Source organism: Ursus maritimus, unplaced genomic scaffold (assembly GCF_017311325.1).
Source record: "Ursus maritimus isolate PB19 unplaced genomic scaffold, ASM1731132v1 scaffold_6, whole genome shotgun sequence".
Taxonomy (NCBI): domain Eukaryota; kingdom Metazoa; phylum Chordata; class Mammalia; order Carnivora; family Ursidae; genus Ursus; species Ursus maritimus.
In genome coordinates, this window is record NW_024426774.1 from 24,463,364 (window position 1) to 24,484,895 (window position 21,532).

The 21,532-nt window shown below is 49.4% G+C and overlaps 1 protein-coding gene across 1 annotated transcript in view; it reads right to left on the bottom strand.

Annotated features, from left to right (window-relative positions):
* CAPN14 (calpain 14) overlaps positions 1 to 18,181 on the bottom strand; it is a 24,040-nt gene extending 5,859 nt beyond the window's left edge. The window contains exons 1-15 of the mRNA XM_008700262.2: positions 17,957 to 18,181; positions 16,673 to 16,742; positions 15,739 to 15,857; positions 15,466 to 15,602; positions 14,850 to 15,024; positions 14,175 to 14,237; positions 11,943 to 12,028; positions 10,651 to 10,725; positions 9,408 to 9,571; positions 8,338 to 8,501; positions 7,817 to 7,825; positions 5,822 to 6,027; positions 4,866 to 4,902; positions 4,310 to 4,366; positions 2,566 to 2,623 (exon numbers count right to left, since the gene is read on the bottom strand). Of these exons, the coding sequence (XP_008698484.1) occupies positions 2,566 to 2,623; positions 4,310 to 4,366; positions 4,866 to 4,902; positions 5,822 to 6,027; positions 7,817 to 7,825; positions 8,338 to 8,501; positions 9,408 to 9,571; positions 10,651 to 10,725; positions 11,943 to 12,028; positions 14,175 to 14,237; positions 14,850 to 15,024; positions 15,466 to 15,602; positions 15,739 to 15,857; positions 16,673 to 16,742; positions 17,957 to 18,181 (1,645 nt within the window). The remainder of the gene's footprint in view (positions 1 to 2,565; positions 2,624 to 4,309; positions 4,367 to 4,865; positions 4,903 to 5,821; positions 6,028 to 7,816; positions 7,826 to 8,337; positions 8,502 to 9,407; positions 9,572 to 10,650; positions 10,726 to 11,942; positions 12,029 to 14,174; positions 14,238 to 14,849; positions 15,025 to 15,465; positions 15,603 to 15,738; positions 15,858 to 16,672; positions 16,743 to 17,956) is intronic.
* Between the last annotated feature and the right edge of the window lie 3,351 nt (positions 18,182 to 21,532).

The following is a 21,532-nucleotide window of genomic DNA, read 5'->3' on the forward strand; positions in this document are numbered from 1 at the left end:
AGAAAGAGTGTGCATGGGGGTGGCCCTAGGATGGCATGGCCCTTTTCTGAACGGGAAGAGGCCAAGCTGTCTAGGCCACCTGTAGCCTCTAATGGCCGTCATTTATGGGGGGTAGCAGGGAGTAAGAACAAGAGGGCAGTGGAGAGAGAGAAGGCTCCATGGTGGTTCCTGCAGAGCACCATAAACCCTGCAGAGACAACCCGGTTACAGCCCAGCTTTGTCCCCACCATAGGCAGGTGAACGTGGCCCCATGTACCTAGGACATGGGTACCTCACAGAGCTATGGACTCCCAAATCTGAAATCGAGCTGAGAGATCAATTTGTCCAAGTTCCACCTAAACTGGGGGATCCTTTCCTCAGATGTTTGGTGGACGGTCTCTCGGTTACGGGTGTTTGCTTTTTCACATGGATGAATAGCTCCAATCAGGAGAAATTTATGTTAATTCTAAAGGAACCTTCTGCAAAATTCAGTCCTGAGTCCAAGTTCTGCTTCCAGAAAGGCATAAACTGGCATATGTCTGCTCTTCAACATCTCCCCTCCATGCTAAACGTGGCTTCTAAACACTCTTTGCCTTCTTCTGGACACTGTGATTTGCCATCTTCTCTCTCAATGTGGTACCAAGACCAGAATGTACTCCTTCAGCTGCAGTGTAAAGCAGAAGGGTACAAGGGGGCTATTGCTTCCCAAATTTTCAAGCTGTATTTCCAAAATTATGTTCTGTAGAGAAAGGTTTTGAGTTCAACTGTATTTGAAATATTTTGTATTTATAGACCCTTTTCTCCATTCACCATGCATCTTAGCATGTAATAGGTTATGAGAAGTCAATATTGAAATTTTGTTTTTGTTTAATGCAGAATTTCCCGAGCACAATTGACCACAGAGTCTAACCCCTTTTATTTCATGGAACACTTCCTGAAAACTTCATAGTGTCTAATACTCCTTGGAACGCAATTTCAAAAATACAAATCTAAACATTTCCATTAAATATAGCCGGAGTTTCGATTCGCTTATTTAGCAGCAACTTGAAACTGTGAGCTTGTGTTAAGCTCCAGGTCAACTAAATTAACCAGATACCATTCACATAAACTGCCACAAAAATGAGATCTCTTCTGCCATGAACTTATGCAATCAATTTTTAAGAAATAATGAAATGGCAATTTTTAATTATCATCTTGACTCTGTTTCATCTTTTTGGTTTGGGCACAGCTTGTTGTGAGCATTCTGAATTTCAATTCTGCTATCTATTATATTAACGACTCCTTCCAGCTTGGTGCCATCTGCAAATCTGATAAGCCTACCTCCCATGCCCGCTTCTGAGTCACGGATAAAAGCTGAGCATGTGAAGGGGACCAAGGGTAGAAACCAGGAACTCTCATCTATGATATAGAATTACCCCTTTGGTTTCATATTTATGTAACTCTTGGGAGTGGTAATCAGACTTGTGAATACATCTCATATTGCTCCTTTCCAACCCACATGTCATCATTTACCATCAGATTACCAAGTATTTTGCCCAAAACCACAGTAGTTCTTTGATCTGTTAATCCAAAAATTCTCTCATAGGACTAAATGAAAGCAATTTGTCCACACGTTTTTTTGGAAAATGATTTTGCATACTTGTGCTCAAAACATTTTTAAAAATTGTAAATGTGCTCGAGCTAACTCTTCTAGAGAATTTCCCTCGGATTTATTTTCCGGGGTGTGGGGGGGATTCTTATATTCTATAATTTCTAGAATCTCTCCTTCTGGCTCTTTTATGATACCTGAATTTGGCTTTGAGGAACCATCTGGAAATTATTTCAAGCCCTGCGTTATACAATACCCTGGACTATAATTTGTTTGGGGTTGAAGTCTTGGCTTCATATAAAGGAGAACCAATCACATATGTTAGGTGGCAAATACCCTTTAATTATTTGGTTTATTTTTTTTGTTTTGAAGTTCATTCTCCTCCTTGAAGAAATCATGTTCTTCCCACTTGAAATATACATATAAAAATTTTTCCACAGACTGAGTTTTCTTAATAATTTATCTCAGGCTTCATATGAAGGCACCCACACTGGCCATTTGCAGCCCTCTGAGGGGATGTGCTCCCCTCCTTCAAATTTTTGTAGGTTGGTCAACTAAAATTCAAGTTCATGAGAAAGCTCCCTGGAGGGCTAGTCAACACTTATATTGTATATAAATACAATATTTATATGCCAGCCTGGGTACAGTTCTTCCACATGGAATTTATATGCCAAGAAAGAAGTACTCAGATAGCCTTCTCAAACTAGCAAATCATCAGAAATCTTTATTTTCACAGCCATATCTCTACACACCCAAACTAAGCAAAGCAAAAGCAAAACAAAACAAACCCCCCTCCAAAAAACAAAAAAACTATTTTCCAAGCTGTGTAAATTTCTCTGCTGCTTCCTCAGACCACATGACCCACCCTGGTGTAAGACACAGCTGCTTACGGGACCCTCGTGCAGCAATTCACATGTCCCACTGGGGAAAGAGAGCAGACCCGGAGTTCAGAACAGCTGTGCCCCCTGCGTCCTACAAGATGACTCTGAAATACTCACTTGACCAGGTCATGTGGTTCAGGATCTTCTGCAGCTGCACTGCATTTATTTCTGGATACTGAAGTGGGAGCAGAGTGGCAGGAGAAAATTATCATTACCGAAGGCTCTTTAGATGCAGAGGGGCTGCAGGAGAAGAGGGCTGGAAAGTCACTCCTACACCCGCTCAGCACGGGACATACACCACTTCTGGGCAGAGTGAGTGAGCCCAGGTATCGAGTCCAGAGAACCTGAGCAGGACAGGATTTATAGGAAGCAGTGCAATAATGGGGTTTTCCAAACTGGGCTTTATCAAGATGCTTCAGGAGTTGACAAACAATATGGTTTGAATTTTATTCTTAATAAGATATCTTTAGCCAAGGCTCCAAGTTTTAGAGTTTATCAGAAGCAACCCTTTACATTAACATTTAACTTTAAAGGGGCCCTCGAGTGACTCACTTGGTTAAGCATCTGCCTTCGGCTCAGGTCATGATCTCAGGGTCCTGGGATTGAGCCCCACATGGGGCTCCCTGCTCAGTGGGGAGCCTGCTTCTCCCTCTGCTGCCCCTCCTACTTGTGTTCTGCTCTCTCTCAAATAAATCTTTTTTTAAAAAAGATTTTATTTATTTATTTGACAGAAAGACAGCCAGCGAGAGAGGGAACACAGGCAGGGGTAGTGGGAGAGGAAGAAGCAGGCTCCTAGTGGAGGAGCCTGATGTGGGGCTCGATCCCAGGATTCTGGGATCACTCCCTGAGCCAAAGGCAGACACTTAATGACTGAGCCACCCAGGCGCCCCATAAATAAAATCTTTTTAAAAAATTAACTTTAAAAAGCATAAATGAAATGTTAAGTATCATCAATGTGAGCTTTTAAAACAGATACATATTCATATCATTTTTATCTGTTTTATATATATTGGGGTTCTCAGTAAGATTCCATTTGATAAAAGGACTGCAACAGAAAATGTTTGGAAACCCTGGTATGGAGAAAAACATTTATGAACAACACATGTAAAATTCTGACTATCCTCTCTGGCTACATTAGGCAGAATGCCAGGGGTGAATAGAAGACGGGGGCAGGCACATTGTGAATTAAATCCAGAGTGTTACTAACATAAGGAGCTCATGCTCCTCTAGTTTTAATGACATCACTAAGCTGTCAGACGCCAGATTTCTAGTGTATTTCTTGTCCTATTCCTCAACGGATCTAGCATCCTGCAGCCTAGGGACACAGTGGCTTCCAGAGCCCTACCTTGCACCACTGGCCTCCTGATCTGGGTCAGTGCAAGGAAAGGCTGCAAGGGGACCAGGTATGCAGCCCCAGGCCCTCCTCTTCCCTAGTGCTCTCTTCCCAGCCCTATCCCTTCTCTAGATGACCACTCAAGGGGGCTTCCTCCTTGGGCCCCCTCAGACCCCTAGAGCTTGTCATTACTATGCTCTGTGCCCACTGCCAACACGGATTCTAAACTCTATATTCCATTTTCTCAGGGATTAAAGATTAAGGTTGTTTCTCCTACAACTAATCAATGTCGCTTTGAAGAACAGATATGCATTTTATAGGGGCCTTCTGGAGACAATCCACTTCTACTTATGTGTCTAAAAGCTTGAGGACTTGGATAGAAAGTGAGTGGCAGTCTGGGGAACAGTAACCTTGTATCACACTTTGTACCCAGGGTCAGGCAGCTGTAAACACATCCTCCATGGAATTCTGTGTTCCTCTTTGTCCCCTGCTTCACCCTCTGCTCGCCACCACACCTGGTCAACTTACCTTCTCGAAGAGTTTTGTGAAGAACTCATCCTGCCCTTCATTTTGGTCCACTATTTCCTAGAGGAACAGACACATGGAAAGACCTTGTCGTTCTCCTGGATGAACAGGTGCTCATGCACACACTAATGTCTCACGACCCCCAGGCCCCGGAAGTCCGTAAGTTAGACCTTGAGCACTGCCTTAAGTTTTCTACCACAGCACTCACACATCCTTTGTTTCTCCAGTTCTCACTGCCTTTGGGGGAGTAGCAAACAGCAAAATGGGTAAAAGAAATACCAGGTAGGAAGAAGCAGAAGCAAGTCAATGTGTAACTCATACATCTAGGGCCCTGGGGCGTCCATGACAAGGACCTGACCAGAAGGGCAGTCCTCCTGGTGCAAAAGCAGCAGGGCCTAGGGGCTATCAGGGCGCAGGAGAGAAGGTAGTATGGGTGCCACAGAGGAGGGTCCTCAGGATCTACAGACTTCTTCCCCCAGCGCCTGAACATGGGGGGAGAAGCCCACCATCCTGGCTTCGGAAACAGGCCCAGCACGTGGAATGCCACCTGCCCACGCACCTTAGAGAAGACAGCGCTGGCGCCGCAGCCAACTTCACTGAGGGAGAACAAAAGGCAGAATTACTTCGTGGGCACATCTTGGCCAATATTCTTCCCCTGGAACACACTTTCCAAGTCCCTTAGCTGACGTGCCACGTGGGCTCGCCCAGCTCTCGCGCCTTTCCCCCCACTTCTCCTTGCACTGGGCAGTCCAGCCACGTGGCCCCGCACACTGCTTGTCCCTCCCACGTGCCCGGGGCTGTTGCTCCTGTGCACGCCCAGCTCGCCTTGCACTGTCCCCACCCACACCGAACCGCTCCTACTCATATATGTGACTTGGCACTGCTAGACTGTGAGGCTCGAGGTCAAGTCAGACTACATAGGGACGAACCACGAAATAAAAAAGAAAGAGAACTGGATTCTAAGCATTGGAGGGCTGTCATGTCAAAACAATCATAAGCAGCAGAAGCTGGGCTGGGATGTGTGTCTGTTGATTCACTCACACACGCTTACGGCATCTGAGCCTACTCATTGACGACAACCTCCTCTCGTGTGCACAACCCCATGCATCTCCTAGAAATTAACAGCTCCCCGAAGCCACCCCTGCTGCCCCCAGGACTGTGGGAAGTTGGCTCAGATGCTCCTCCTCGATGTTCTGCTAACACCCTGTGTAGATAAATGCTTGCGCTGAACACAGTATAGCATAAATCCTTGCTCATACGTCTCTGTCCTTTCCAGGCCTTGAGCTTTCAGAGCACAGGGGCCAGGTCTGTTCTAGCTTTTTCTCTCACATGTCTAGCAGACTGTTCATTTCTTAGGAGGTGGGGAGAAAGAGGGGAAGGGTGCTCTCCACGCAGGGAGCTCCCTGCTCTCCCTACTCCTCTCCTGTGTTGGCCATACAGACCCCGTCCTCTGCCATTTTCACCTCCTCCTCCATACCTCCCCTCCCAACCTCCAGGGGAGTCCTGTGCCCTTACTGGAAGATGTGCTTCCTGGAGAAGACTCTCAGGAGAAACTCCGACTCCTGGCCGGCCTCCGAGGTACAGGGCACGACGAGGTACGTCCCCGGCTCCAGCTGCAGCTCCTGACTCACTTCTTTCTCTGTGAGAAATGCTTCAGGCCAACTTAGCGGGGCATTTTTCCAGAAGAACTCAGGAGGCAGTCTCCTCTGGTCACCATAGTACTGTGGGTGGAGGATGGAAGAGCCCCAGTTAAGGTGATACCCAGGGCTTGTGGCCAGCCCTGGGGCCCTTGGCCAGGAGACAAGATGAAGGTGGTCTCTGATTAGCCAAACCCAACCTGCTCCAGTGGAGGGATAAAGGGGTGAGGAGTGGAGAGGAAGAAACACAACATGTCAGGAACGGGCACCATAGCTGGAATCCTATGTGGGGCTGAGCAAACACATGTCAATTCATGTAACCTTACATTAAAAACAACATCGTATACAAATGACGTGAGAAATGTCACTGTGTCTGCACTTTCCATTTTACGGCTGAGGGTCTGAGGCTCAGACAAGTTAGGTCATGTGTCCAGGGTCACCTAGCTGGTAAGAGTCCCAGCCAGGGTTGGAATTCAGGGCAGCTGAGCTCCAAAGTCCATGTTCTTCACACTCCCTGATGCTTCCTCCATGTATGTGATGCAATTTCAAAGTTGATTATAACGTGACTATGGTCACAGATACGGGTGGACCAGCAAATATCTCCCCACCTACATTAAAACAGCTGTGTACAGATAAACTGGACACTCTACATCATCTCAGTGAAAGGGAAAGAGAAATGGACCAAAGCTCAGAAGACCTCCTTTATTTCCCTATCTTTCCCTATCTTCTCTCTCACTGCTTCTTCCCTTTGCTCTCACTCAAGGGTTGTGGAGGACCGTATGCTGCTTCTCCATTCCAGTTTATATACAGATGACAAAGACGTGACCCATCCACATAAAAAACATTTCACAGGTCCCACCCAAGGCTAAGGAAACAAAATGTAACTCCTGATGATGTATGCTTTCTTTTATCAGACAATGAGAACTAGAGAATCATCCTATTGCCATTTTTGCCTTGGCTACTAGGAATCTCAGAACTAAATTTTATGATCAGCCATATTAGCTGTCCTAGGTTTAGTGTTCCTGATAGACTCAACTGCTTACCTTATCCATATATGACTTTTTTCTTGCCTTTTAAATTTTTAACTGGCTTATAGTTTTGTTCTGTTTGCAAGTTTATAGTAGGCTGACCCAAACTTTACTTAGAAATATGCATGATGTAAATAACTTTTAAAAAAAATTATAGGCAACTTTCGGAGCCCTCAGTGTTCCTACAGGAGGAAAAAAAAAACAAAACTGACCCAAGATACCCAGTGCAGAAATGGTTTCTTTTACAAAAACCCTTTTACTCGATTCAGTCTAATCTGAGAAAATTAAGTTTCCCATTCCTGTTTGCTTTGGGAAACAAAATAATAGCTGGCATGCTTGCAAAGACTGGGATCCCTCCAACCTTCTCAACTGCTCCCTCTAGGCTCCCACCGAACGTGACATCCACACTTGTTCTTGTCCACTGCCTGTGTTTCTGTCCCATTTTCCCAAGCCTTTGTCCCTTGTCCCCAAGGAGGTGGGCTGAATGGTCTCCTGATGTCCCATATGTTGCAGATCTGTTTTACGATGGGCTTCATAACTAAGGCAAGACTGTGATTTACTGTTCTTCTGACACTGGGAAGGTCATCAATATCAGTGCTAAGTATTTACACAAGGATTTAATAAATTCTAAAACGTTTTGGTTCTACACCAGGCTCACAGACCGCCCCACAGAGGCAGAAGGATTTCTCTGGGTCCTTGGGTAAAAGGAACGGCAAGCGCTCGGCACTTCGGCACTGTTGGCCGGACATCCTCACAGCTCCGTACACAAGGCTGCTACGGTCAAGCTGAACCTCACATGTGACATCACTCCAAACCGGGGCCAGCTGGCCAAGTGTGGCACTCACCTTGCTCAGCTGAAAAACAGAAAAGAGAGAGGCCTCATTAGGTAAGGAACACAACTCTTCCACAAGCACAAACTAACAGGGGCTGATATGTAAGAAGTCTCCCCCGAGGGGCCCCCTTCTCTCCCATAAGACTTGCTGTTCTAGTCAGTGACATTTTAATCCATCATCAGGAATTCTGGAAAAGGGTGAGGGAAGGCAACCTTGACTTTCTGAGAGAGGAAAAGAACAGCGGTATTGATTATAGGAACTGTGTGCCGGGCACCATGGGGAGCACTGGCACGCCATGTCCTTCTGGTTTACCCTTTGCCTAAATATCAGTGTCCCTACTTTACAGACGAAGAAGATGCTTAAGTGGCAGCAGGTGGCGTGTTCTAGATCACATGTTCCTAAGGGATGGAGCCAAGGTCACCCAGGTCTGCATGTAGACAGAGGCAGATGGTGAAGAGGACAGGACACAGGAAGGAAGGGTGCCCGGCGGCGGGAGATGTCCCACGCGGCCGCAGCCCCAGAGGCCCACTCACCCTGAAGAGGTAGAAGCCAATGGCGTGGTGAGGCTTCCGGTTACGGTGCCTGTGCCTGGGCTTCTGGAGCAGGGACACCAGCACGCTGCAGGGCATCGGGGACTTCCTGCCCTCCTGAGGGCTCCAGACTGACAGCAGAAACTGTGGGTTCTTCCAGAATGTGTCTGGAGGGGAACACAGTGTGGTGAGCCACACTCCCGGGTCCCTTAGCATCACGCTCCCACAGACCCAGGGCAGCTGCCCTGAGATGCCCACTCAGAAGTCCATCTGGACAGAGTGGGGTTCTCAGCCTCCTCTCTTTAACCCCCCCACCCCACCCCTGCCACCCCATGTTCTACAGACACACAGACTGAGAGCTCGTCTCGTCACTATAGCCCCTTCGCACACCACGGTTCCTGGCACAGACTTTGTGCCCCATGAACACTGACTGTCTGAAGAAGGGACTGTATTAACTAACTGAGGAGACCAGGTCCATGATCCCGGGGAGATCTGCATTTTAACAGAGACCAAGCCTTAGCTTAAGGGCCTGTTGCAAGAGGGGGAAGCCAGAGCCAAGGGCACCTGGCCCACTGAGATCATACCCCTCAGGCCTTTCCTTCCAAAGAGAGGGCTCAGCACCTCCATCGTGGAGACAGGGACACAGTGACCAAGTCTCTCCATTTTGAGAATTCAGACATGTTTGTCTCCTCTAACTGCTGAGCTGGGAATCCTTGATTTTGTTTCACCACCAACCTCCAGGCAAGGAGGGCCTGATACACCTGACAAAATTACTATTTCAAGCCTGCCTTTAAGGGGTGGTTATTTCAGGTTGGAAATGACCTTGTCCTAAAACAAGGGGGTTTGACACCCCCCTCCCATGCATGTGTGCCTGTGGCTTCCCAGGGCTGAGGAGGACACAGCCCAGGGGCAGAGCCCTCGGCTCAACCATCCACACCCCTCACGCTCAGCCAGATGCCCCGTGCAGGGAGCAGGCCCCCCACCACCCACAGTGGCCGCGCCCGTATCCCCGCCCTCACTGGTAAAGCTGCCACTCTAGCCCCAAGAGCCCCAGCTCCTGTGCACGTGCTTACCTCGGGGCGACTTCATCCGGCCACCAGCCGTGCTCCCCTTCTCCCATTTCCCCTCCCGCATGGTGCATGCCCACTTCTGGCCCACCTCCTGACTCAGCAGGCCTGGGGTCAGTTTACAGATGACCAGAAGCATGAAATGTGCTTTAAAGTCCCTCAGTGTCATCCTGTGGAGAGGAAGGGGGCACAGTCCAATGTCAACTCATCAGGACCAAAGTGGGGCTGGAATCAAGCAGCCCCACCAGCCCCACCAGCCCCAGCCCCATGACCTCGCCCTTCTGTCCAGCTGAGCCGGCCTGGGACACAGGAGAGCGGCGTTGGCTAGATTGGTGTGAGGGTGCATCAGGGGAGGTGGGCCATCGAGAAACCACCCCCCACCTCCAGCCCATCGCTGGAAGCAGCCTGCTGCAATGTGTGCCTGGGGGAAGTGTTCTTGCTTTGCTGATGGCGGTGATAAAGCTGAATTGAGACATTCCTAGCTAGCCAGCTGAGAGATAAATATCCAATAATAATTGTGCAAGTCGGTTCTCAGCTGTTCATTGATGAAAGTCTTAGCCCCTTCTCACTAACTTTGCGACCCAAGGGCAGGCTATCTGCCCCGGCTGATGCTCAGTTTACTTCTCTGTACGATGGAAATGAATAGTAGTTGCAGGGCTGTTGAGTTCAGTGACCGCTTCCAAAGAGAGAGGGGTCGCAGCAGTCTAAAAAGAGTGCAGGGTGGGGGAAGAGGGGCCCATGGGAACAAGGGTGGAAGGTGGAAGTTAATAGTAAGGGCCAAAAGCGAAGGGAAAGGGAGCAGATGGGGCTCGCCTCAGACACCCAGGAAAAGCTTCAGCTCAAGGCCTCTTGGTGGCTTTTCATAAAAGAGGGTGAGCGGCTTTGGGGTGGGTGGGAGTGGTGCCACGGTGCTCTGAGGTGGCTTATAGTTGTAGTGCCTTCTTTCCTCATCTCCCTTTCAGGCCAAGAAAGACAAAACCTTGGGCTTGAGTGTTTTGAGTGACAGTGACAAGAGACAGGATGGAAGTCAGGGAGAAGAAGGTGGCTACCCCCATGTTCTGCACTGAGCGCCCACCGAGCGCCATGCCAGTGGCCACTGCTCTTATCATAGGGGCCATGGCTGTTTAACGGGTCTTTGTGATCTCTGCACACGCGGTGCCGAGCATACGTGTGGCACCCAGTAAATATTTGCAGGCTGGGTGTCCAAATGTAAGCCAGGGCATTTGTCCCAAGTCCCCAGGTCAGATACCAGAATTCTCCATCATCACTTTTTCTCAGCAGTAGAATCTTCTCCTTGGGGCTCAGTAGCTCCCACGTACTTGAGCTGAAAACAGAAAAGGGGTGTTTCCATGGGGAACGAAGGAGTGTGGAGGACGTGGGGGAAACGCGCTAGGAAATGCTCAAGGGTATCATTATTTCTCTCCTCTTCGTGCGGCTTGGCAAACAACTTAATCTCACACCCCGTCTTCTAAAAACGACATGTAACGAACTCATCCCTCACTGGGCTCCAAGCTCTGGGCCAGGCCCTTCACATACTTTATTTCACCTTAGACTAATAACAATTTTGCAAGGTAGGGATTTTTGTTGCCATTTCAGAGATTGGGAAACAGAGGTTAAAAGAGATGTCACTTTCCCGAAGTTACAAAGTTATGAAATGTCCGAGCGCATTGGAACCTATGTTGGTACTATGTATTTTCAAAACCCTTCATTTTGAACTTCTGTGCCTGACCATGAGGGAATAAGGCTTTCCTGCATTACTTTCCCACCATAAACAACTAAAAATGGGACAAAATATAAAAAACAACTATTTTCAGACATTAGAGAGCAGACAGCACAGGGTTATGACCTGGGGGGTGGGGAGTAAATGAGGTGAGCCCTCACGTCGCCCAGACTCCTGCCCAAAACTAAGTCCCTGGAAGGTGACACAGGGAATCACATTCTGATCTGAGCAGAGCTCCCGGAGGTCACGACATGGAACCAGTAGGTCGGGGCCAAACCAGATTCGTGTACCTCTCACTCAACGGGCCCAAGAGCACACTGAACCTGCCCAGGAAAGGACATTGGATTCAACTCCAAAGACCTTAAGTAATTCATTTACTAAGCATCAGTTTCTTCATCAGTAAAATGGGGATAAAACTCCCTACCTTGTAAGAGCACTGTTCAGAGGATTAGAGATAATAAATATTCAAAGTGCTTGAAGGAAATACACCAGACTACACATAAGGGGGGGTTCTCTGCACATTCGAAGTCAAGGTAATTTTTACTTTTAAATAAATAAGGGCAGGAAAAAAAAATCAAAGTGCTTAGCACAGTGCTGGCAAGCTCTCAATAAACATTAGCTCAATTATTATAATGAATGAGGAAACCATCTATATGTCATTAACATCTCATAAACGCTAGCAGTTGACCTTCACAATCGGAACGCTCTCCCCATCCAGCTGGAGACCAAAGAACGCTTTTGAATTTGTGTGCGGATGGCAGCCTCCTTCGCAGCCTTGCCCTCCCCGTCCTCACCCCTGCCAGCCCGTCCCGGGCGTTCACCTGTCACTCCAGTCTCCTTTCCATTCCACTTTGCCCCAGGGGTTCCGCAGCTTGACGAGATATTCTGGTCCATGTTTGCAGGTCACCTGCACAAAATGAGAAGCAATTTAGGGGGCCGGGCTGAGCGCCAAATGCAAATGTTGCAGATAGCTGGGTGAGATCCGTGCCTGCCAGATGGGACCTTGAAGTGGAAGACCAAAGGCCCTGAGCGTGGGGAGAAGAGAAAGCGGCTCTGCCTCTCACGAGCTGCTGAGACCGAGCACAAGGGACTTACCTCTCTGGGTCTGCGTCCTCATCTGTCAAACAAAGCTAATAGCGTCGTTGGCTGTAATGGGTTGAATGGTGGCCCCCCAAAGACAGATCTACCCAAAATCTGTCAGTGGGATCCTATTTACTTATTTTTAAAGATTTATTTATTTATTTCAGTGACAGAGAGAGAGTACAGAGGGGAGGCGCAGAGGGAGCGGCAGAGAGAAACTCAAGCCAACTCCATGCTGAGCACAGAGCCCAACGCGGGGCTCAATCCCATGACCCTGAGATCACGACCTGAGCTGAAACCAACTGTGCCACCCAACTGCCCCTGTGTGATGCTGTTTATTAAAAGGGTCTTTGCAGATATAATAAAATTAAGGAAGTTGAGATGAAATTACGCTGGAGGGGAGCCGGGGTGGTTGAGTCCATTAAGTGTCTGCCTTCGGCTCAGGTCCTGGGATAGAGCCCTGTGGCCCAGCTCCCTGCTCAGCGGGGGGCCTGCTTCTCCCTCTGCCTCTGCCGCACCCCACCCCACCCCACCCCCCGTTTATATTCTCTGGCTCACTCTCTGCTCTCTCTCAAATAAATAAATAAAATCTCTAAAAAAAAGAAAAGAAAGAAAAGAAATCACCCTGGATTAGGGTGGGTCCTAAACCCAGTGACAGAGAAGGTAAAGAAGTGGGAGAAGACACATAGCATAAGGTCATATGGAGATGGAGGGAGAGACTGGAGCTCTCCATCCCAAGCTAAGGAACGCTGGGAGCCACCATAAGCTGGAAGAGGCGAGGAAGGATCCCCCCTAGAGCCTGCAGAGGCCTTCATGACAGCTTGAGTTCAGACTTCTGGCCGCCAGAAATGTGAGAGAATGAATTTCTGTTGTCTGAAGCCTCTCAACTTGTGGTAATGTGTTCTGGCAACCCCAGGACGCTAACATACCACCTCACTGGGTTCTTGTGAGGATTGAGTTAACATTTGTGAAGCAGTTGGAACACGACTTAACACATAGTTAAGTGCTAAATTTTGCTAATTGTGTTAAATAAATATACAACAAAATATGGACATAAACATAATTTTAAATATTAATAAAATCTTAATTTGTTAAAGAAATATGAAAATACATTAAAAGCTCTCGGCACACACAAGAACATGACTGATACAGATCTGGGAGGAGGAGGAAGACAGGTGGGAGCTGAGTTCAAGAAATTTCAAACAGTAAAAGGGAATTGGAGGACGTGGGGACATCAGACTCTACAAGATGGAACGTGCAGATTTCTCACCTACATGCTTTTCCATGCAGCCCCGTCCACCAGGAGTGCCACTTTCTCTCAGACAAATCTACTGACCTTTCCGGGGCCAGCTCAATGCTACCTCCTCTATGAAGCCTTTCCTGACTTTCCCCAAGCCAACCAGGCAAATGTCTTCTTTCTTACCTCTGAGCCCCTAAAGCCTTTCATATTCTTTTTTCCCTTCACTTTCTACTTTGTTTCCTTCCCACTTTTATGTATGGTTTGTCTCCATCCCTGACCGTGAGCTCTGTGTATACAGGGTCCCTGTCTGATGCATCTTTCCCTCAATGCTTAGCATAACTCAAAAGAACAGCCATGGAAAGAACCAGGAAGACTGATGAAAAGCAGTGTGTGAGAAAGAAGTGGGAATTTGGGCGGGAAGCCTCAGACATGAAGGTCATCAGTGGCAGCCCAAGTGAAGGGGGCCTCAAGGAAGGGCAGTGAGGCCCAGCAGGGCTGGATGGCTGATTGGCAGGGCTGCCCCCAGGCAGGAGGGGCTGGGATGGTGCCCTGCAGGTGGCCCGGATCACTCCAGAACACAGGTGCAGGGAGCCCACCCCCTTCTGTGGCAGGCCTCATAAAACACGGCGAAGAATTTGCCCCCTAGAGTGGGCACAGCTAGTAATGCTCACCAAAGCCTTGGTGAGAAGCCCTGGGAGAGAAGGGGGAGCCCAAAGGGGCTGGTTCCACCCACCTTCCTGATTCCTGTGAGGGTATAAGCATGGCCGCCCACCAGCCCATTCTCCAGCACCCTCTCCTTCTGTGGAGACAAGAGAGCTCCTGTCAGCCTGCTGGGTGTGTGGGGGGGGGGGGGGGGCATGAGGACCTGTGGGGCTGGAGCAAGGGCTTATGGGGAGGGCTGGGAGAGACCCATGCTGTGTCCTCACAGTTGTCAAAGCTCTCCAGCACCCACAGTCTCATTGGAGCCTCTAAGTCAGGATGCCATTCTGCCATGATTCCCGTCCCCCTGGACAGAAGACGAGCTCAGATTTGGAGCTCTTAAGCCATCATGTGGGGTGACATGGTGGGTGCCTGCAGAGGGAGGGCTGAACCCAGGGCTCCTGACTCTACTTCCACGTTCTTGGTTGTGACTAAATTAGGCAGTAGAGACCAGTTGTGCTGGCAAACACCTTGCACCTGGTTGACACTTAGTCACTGTGAGCTCGCTTGTCTGCACACCTTCTGCATGTGACTGTGGCCTCGCCTGCCCTGAGGGCTCAGCTTGGCTGCTCTGGTTTGAACATCAGGACTCTAGGAGTAAGAGCTGGGTGGGGGTCTTGGGGCCCACACTGAGGTGAGAACAGAAGCTGGTGGATGAAGGGGATGGGAGCAGGAGAGGACACTCCGCCAGCGCACAGCCCAGTCGCACCCCCGAGTGGGTCTGGCAGCCAATGAGGGTTCTGCTGTAGGTGGCTCGGGTTAGGATATCCCACAGGTTGCCGGGGGCTTCTCCCGGATTGATGGTCATCGTCACCCCTCCAGTGAAGTCCACGAGTGCTTCAGACACCTGCCCACACTGCAAGTCTTCGTAGGAACCAGAGAGCCTGCCCAGGGAAGGAGTACATATGGGAGTAAAAGGGAAGGGGCATTTATACTGTAGCCTGGGATGGTCCAAATGAGTCTAGTGAACCCCCTGCTTGGTTCTTCCCTGGGCACATGCGTGCTACTCCTTTCTTTCATCCCGGGGCAAAGGAGAAAATGTACACTCTGAGTCCCTATCCTTGTTAAACAACTCCACCCATTAGGGAAAAGCAAAATTCCCAAATGCTTGTTCAGATGGGGTAAACTCAGTACCTAAGAGATTCTGAATACATCTCTCCTATAGTCACTGAGCCATGCCTCAGTGTCTCACTTCATAATATTTACCTGCCTCCTCTTGCACTTGCCCAGCATTGATGAGAGGAAGACAGAAAGACAGAGACGGGGAAAGGGAAGGGGAAGGGAAAGGGAAAGGGAAGGGAAAAGATTTCTGGTGGTTGTCTTACTTAGCATAGGCCTTTTCCAGAAGAGCTCCCCAGAACAAGTTTTTGTAGGTGGAAGAGACAAACACCAGCTGGCCAGCTGCATTCACAGGAAGTCGGTCATCTATCACCACAGGCACCCACTTCCCAAAGTGCCAGAACTAGAAGGAGAAAGTCCCCACTGGTGAGTGAAGATTTCCGTGGAAGATGGTCAGCCCAGGAGACAAAGACATGACTCTTCCAAGAACCCTCTTTCCTATAGCTTCCTCCAGGCTGGGGCCCCAGGAGCTTACTCACCCAGAACTGGAAAATGCCGGCATATTTCTCCGTGAAATTCTGATTCAGGGGGACAACACGGCTCAGGATGTCCTGGTGCAAAGTCAGGGCTTGCAAAGCAGCCAAGAACCAGCAGTCACCTAAGCCAGAGAGCACATAGCGCCCGCGTGGGTGTACTGCCTGCATTCCACAGGTGTCTGCATGAATCTGTTGAAGACTTCTTACATGCAAGAAATGCCTAGTCCCAACTGCTTTCCTCTCTGGGCTTGTAGCCTAGTTCCGCAGCAGGGAAAGATACACTGAGGAGGAAGACTGTGAGTGCGCAGAAGGCAGGGAGGAGCCTTGGCTGGAATCTCAACTTGACATCAGGAGTTGAGCCAAAGTCCTGGACCAGCTTTTGGCTTCCTGAATGCCACATCTTCAGGAACTTGGACCAAACACAACCACATTTTTCTAAAGTCCTGCCTCTGTAACTGATGTATGCTCTTCTGGGAAAGCCTCAACACTTCCGGGTTCCCTTTCCCCATCTGTGAAACAGGTATCACTACATTGGCGCCTTCCCTTTGTGGTCAAGGGTTTTCTCTTTTCGCCTAGAAAGAAAGTCGGGATGAGGACAGGCTTGCTTGGACTCTATCTGGGGCATCTGGTGACTGATGGGCCTAAAAGGACCCATCATGGGGACCAGGGCAGAGTGAGCACGTTCTCCCAAAACAAAACCTAGACCTGCGAACATAATGAGGATTGTCCTAGGGCAAGTTTTGGCATTCCCATACATCCTCAGAGGACCAGCTGTTATCATTTTCCTGGCAAAGGACACAGACTTCAAGGTGGGGTTCAGGGTGGCCATTTCCCCCACTGGTATCTCTCAATTCCCCTCTTTCCCACCCCACTCAGCCTTGGCTGGGCCGGGCTCACAGCTGCCAGGTCTGTGTGTCCAGGGGCTGGACAGACTTACCTACCACTCCCTGGCACAGGTCCGGCCTTTTGGCGTTGGCAGAATAGAACTGGGGATTGCTGTGTAGCTCCTGGGGAGACAGACGGAATTGTCCTTTTGACCAAGAAGAAGCTCCTTGAGCTACAGAGACCATAGTTTCTCACACCCCAAGACTGGACTTACAGGGACATAGATATAGAATATATGTGAAATCAGGGCTGGCCCAGACAATCTGGCAAACAGATTCAGCCCGTTGCATTTCTTGTTCCTTCTTGCAGCACACGTAAGCCAGAGTCCGGAAGAACTCTGTGTGGATACTGAGAAATAGCACTTGTACCAAAATGCCTTTGCTTCGAGTTTCTGTTAAAATGGAAGTATGTCTTTTAAAGGGTGTTCGTATTTTTCCTAGAGATCTTCCTGTTGTCCTTATTCTCCTCCTACTCCCCCTTCCCACCCCGCCCTCCCCCCCAACATAGAGGCCTCTTTGCCTTTCCATGCTGAGATGCGGGTGGGGTGGCAGTGGGAGGTGGGGCGGGTGGTCTCTGCTCCACGGTGAGCACTGAAGCCCCCATGTCCTGCACAGGCACAGCTCGCCCAAGGTCAGGTGTGTGACAGACTCTACGTCAGCATTGCCCGAATTTTCTGGGCAAAGCGGAATCTTGGCTGCTATCCAGCCTGGGAGGCCCACTTGGGAATTTTGCACCCAGAGGAGACTTAGTCTGGGGCCGTATGGGGAAGGCTGAACAGGGCCCAGAAGGGCAGAGAATCAACAGCACAGGCTGACTCCACTTTGTTCACTAGCCGTGTTTGGGAAATCTATCGTGTAAATCAATTTGGCAGGGGCTGGATTGCTTTTGAACACATTAAGTTGCCTTTAAAAGGAATTGTCAAAGCACTTTAAAAAGTGAAGAACATTGTTGTAAAGTGATTAATCGCGTCTTAATTTATGTGTTCCATGGGCCTGATGTGGGGGTTAGGAGTGAAGGTATGTGAGACTGTGTCTCCCTGGCCGATGGCATCCGTGGCGGCTCAGGACACCCTGCCACCTTGGAGGGGGCCCAGCAGTACTTTGGCTGCAGCTGCCCAGCGTATTTCTGGGTAGGGGCTGAGGGAGACCACATCTCAGACCCCTCTCCGTGCCACCCCTGGTTTTCTCCATCTGGAGAATGGGAATATGGGCACTCACCCATTGCCCTCACGTGGGGATCACTGGCAGTGAGTAAAACCTGGCATTTGGAACACCTCCCAAGGAAGGTTCTGGGTTGACCCGTGTGTGTGTCTTGGGGAAGTACCCTCCTCCCTTACCGGAGGCCTTCTCCACCGCAGGCCGGGCGGCAGCTTCCGCAGCAAGGGCCCGCTGCCCACCGAGCGCAGGCTGGCTGGAAAGCTGTCATCTTCAAAGAGGCGGCCTTCCATCAGGCACCTTTCCCTCAGGGCCTCATAGTCCTGCCTGGGGAGCTGCGAGGAGCCCCCCAATGAGTTCTTCCGCCCCAGCTTCCATCTGCCTCGGAAAGGCAGCCACAGAGACATAGCCAAGGGGATCTTCCTGGATGGTCTCTGTTGCTCCTGGAATGGAGAGCCCATGTTCACTTTCCTCGATGCCTGTCGACACTGTGCCATTCCCCCAGGGAGCAGGAGGAGGATGGAGACGTGAGACAGACTGCAGCCCCTGGTCCGATTCTCAGCCTAGACACCGGGCGTCCTTGAGCACTTGTTCCAGGGCTGGGGTTCCGACGGGGGTTCTGGGCTCCCACGGCCGAGGCCGAGGGAAAGGAGGGGTCTCTCCAACGTCAGGGCTGTGTCCTGGGCCCCTGAGCATGCCAGTGTCACAGGGACACTTTTGCTCGGGTGGGGGGTGGGGAGAGCAGCACAAAGCTAAAGCTTAGTTCGTTGGGCTTGAGGGTCCCTGTGCCAGACAAGGAAGGAGCAGTGGCTGCCCCTTCTGTCCTCCCTCGCAGGACCTACCTGTGTCACCCCCAAGCTCACACGTGTCCTTTCACCTGCTCTGACGTCCTCCTCTGTCTTCCCTGCAAAACATGGAAAGTCTCTCACTTTCCTCTTTCTACATAGTCTTCAAATTAACTCCTTCCTTACAGACATTTTCGGCAATGTAAAAAAAAAAATCACATACATATTATGCTGAATACTGAGAGTTGTCTGTACCTACCCATTCCCTTCTTCACTTTATTAATAGGATCCCAGTTTTGATCACTCAATAAAACTTGGTTTCCCAGAGCTTCTTGCAGGACAGGTTGGCCAATGAGAGGAAGGTGGCAGTCTACCAGGTGGGGCTTTTGGAAAAGCTGCAACTTTCCCAATTTTCCCAGTTGACACCACTTTTGACTTTCCCCCTTCCCATTCCTGGAAAGCAGATCCAACACCTAGAGAGGGACCACTAGGAAAAGCCACGTGCTAGAAGGAGTCTGGGTCTTGATGACTTCCTTGAACGAATGACCCAGCCTGGGTGGTCTGCCTCTAGACTCATTACATGAGAAGGATAAACCGTCTGCTTCCTGAAGCCATGGTAGTGGCCAGACCCGGCAGTGTTCTCTGTTGGCCAGTGTTAAGGGACTCTGTTACAGGCTACCACAGCCCTCTCAAGTGATACTCTATGGTATGTAAAAGTTTACATACACTTTTGGGAGAACAATGGATCCTTCTTCTGAAACGCAACAACAAGCTTCACATTAAAAGCTCTGCCAGCCAGTTGGACCCCACCAACCCTAATATAGCATATCCTTATATCTCCTATGCCTGTTTTTGTGTAGTAGTGATTCATTAAGTCAATGACTTTATGGCCTCTATGATTTGCACTCCCATCTACTTAGAATCTGAAAATGTCAGTTAAAAGATGCCTTAGAATTCACCAAATCCAGTATTTCCCCAAAATTATTTTAACAGTGGAGTTCCTTCTTCAAATGAAATCCTATAGAAACTCAAGAGTAGAAGCTTGAGTTTGTAGGTTGGACCCCAGTGCAGCTTTGCAAGGTTTCTCATTTTATGGTTTGAAAACCACCCATTTTATCTAGCCCCTCTCATTTTTCAAGTGTTAAAACCGAAACCCATTCATTCATTGGCTCACCAAAAGTTTTATTGGGAATTTGTCATCTGTCTGACTTGAGCTAAGTACCATTCATCAGAGACAGTCCCCATCCTCATGGCTTTTCCAGCCTAGTGGGGGTCAGGTGATCTTCCCAAGGCTCCCCGGGGAAATTTCATCAGAGCCTGATCCAGAGCCCAGGGCCCTGATTCCCATAACAGTGCTCAGCCCTCCATGCCAACAGCTCCCATTTGTGGCAGTACAGTGCTTGGGACAGACTGTATATGCACTGAACGCAGCCTGCAAACAAGCCTGTGCCAAGTATGAGTACTCCCTCCCAGCTGTCCGAGTGATCTGAGGGGCCTCTTCACTCATCAAGATCCTGCCTATCCTCCAAAGTCCAACTTCACCCCTCCACCAGGAAGACTTCCTTGTGCATCTGGTCTTCACTGAATTCCCCCCGTCCTGTCTACTGACCCACTGTCTACCACCCAGGACACCCTACCGCCTTCTAATTGGTGCTTCTCAAATTATCACTAGTGAAGCACCTGTATTCTTTTCTTTTCAGCTTGTCACAGAAATTAAAGAAAATAAATTAATAGAAAAAATAAATTAAAAAAGATACAGAATATACAAGCCCTCCTTTAAAAAAATTTTTTCAGATTCAACGGAAATAAAATTATTTGATCAATTACTGTAAAATAAGTTTCTGAACACTTACCTTTGGGTTTGTATTTAGCCTGCCATGCACTACCGGTGATCAGTTCATGAATGGTCTTGTTCTTGAGACCCATTGCGGGCTCCGCTCTGAGTGATTCACACACGGAAACCTCCTGGGCCTGACACCCGTTTTTCCCCCAGGGATTAACACCTGTGGAATGCTGTTTGTCTCACACCCTTACCTCTCTCTGACGTGAGGGCAGTCGGATTCCCGGCTGTTCTTACTCGTCACAAGTGCACGCACACTTCCTGGGGACGACCCGGCACTCTCCTAACCTGGGTCACAGGGATCCAAACGCTATTACTGGGCTCTTGTGCTTTCCCCCGACTTTCTTCCCAATATAGACTACCAGGCAATGCTTCCTCCCTAACTCCTTCAACCACATTTACACCTGCAAACAAACAAGGCCACATAGAGGCTGTCTTACATTTTCGCCCCTTCAAGCCTGAACAGCAATCCTTCACAGCTTGTGATGCGACCAATAATAGCAGTTCCCTTGGCTTCAGAACCAGACCCAGGCTCACGCCCTCCCTCCTGAGGCCTGGGTCACACCCGGATGTCTCTCCATGCCTGAAAACACTGCCTCTCAGGATGAATCTTGGTGCCTTGTCGGGCTCAGAGGACAAAACGCCTATCACAAGATGCTTTCTCCCTCCAAATTTCAGAACGAGGCCAAATACATGAGTATCTTGTCTTTAAATAAGTATTCCTAAGGCACCTGGAGGAGAGTCTGGAGCCAGATGTGGGCTGTTGGCAGGCCTTACGTGCCTTCTGTACGTTACAAGCTGTGGCTGAATCGGGCTCTTTCTCGGAGGGCCACAGCGCTCTGCAAAGGGCCGGGGGTATCTTGGTTGTATTTGGAAACTCATTTTAGCTCTCGCGAGTAAACAGTGTCAGATCAGGCGCATACATAAGACTATGCAAATGAATAAGGAAAAGCCGATGGAGGCACGTGATATTGGAGTGTGCAGCCTGAAGACACACTGCCCGAGCCCCAGCGTCCTTTCCTTGCCTCCCCTGAGAGGGTTAGACTACTCTGGCACGTTCTCCGTGTCAGGATTCATTTGTGCTCAGCAAATAAGTGGTCAGAGCCTCCGTTGCACTTTTCTCCATCGGCTCG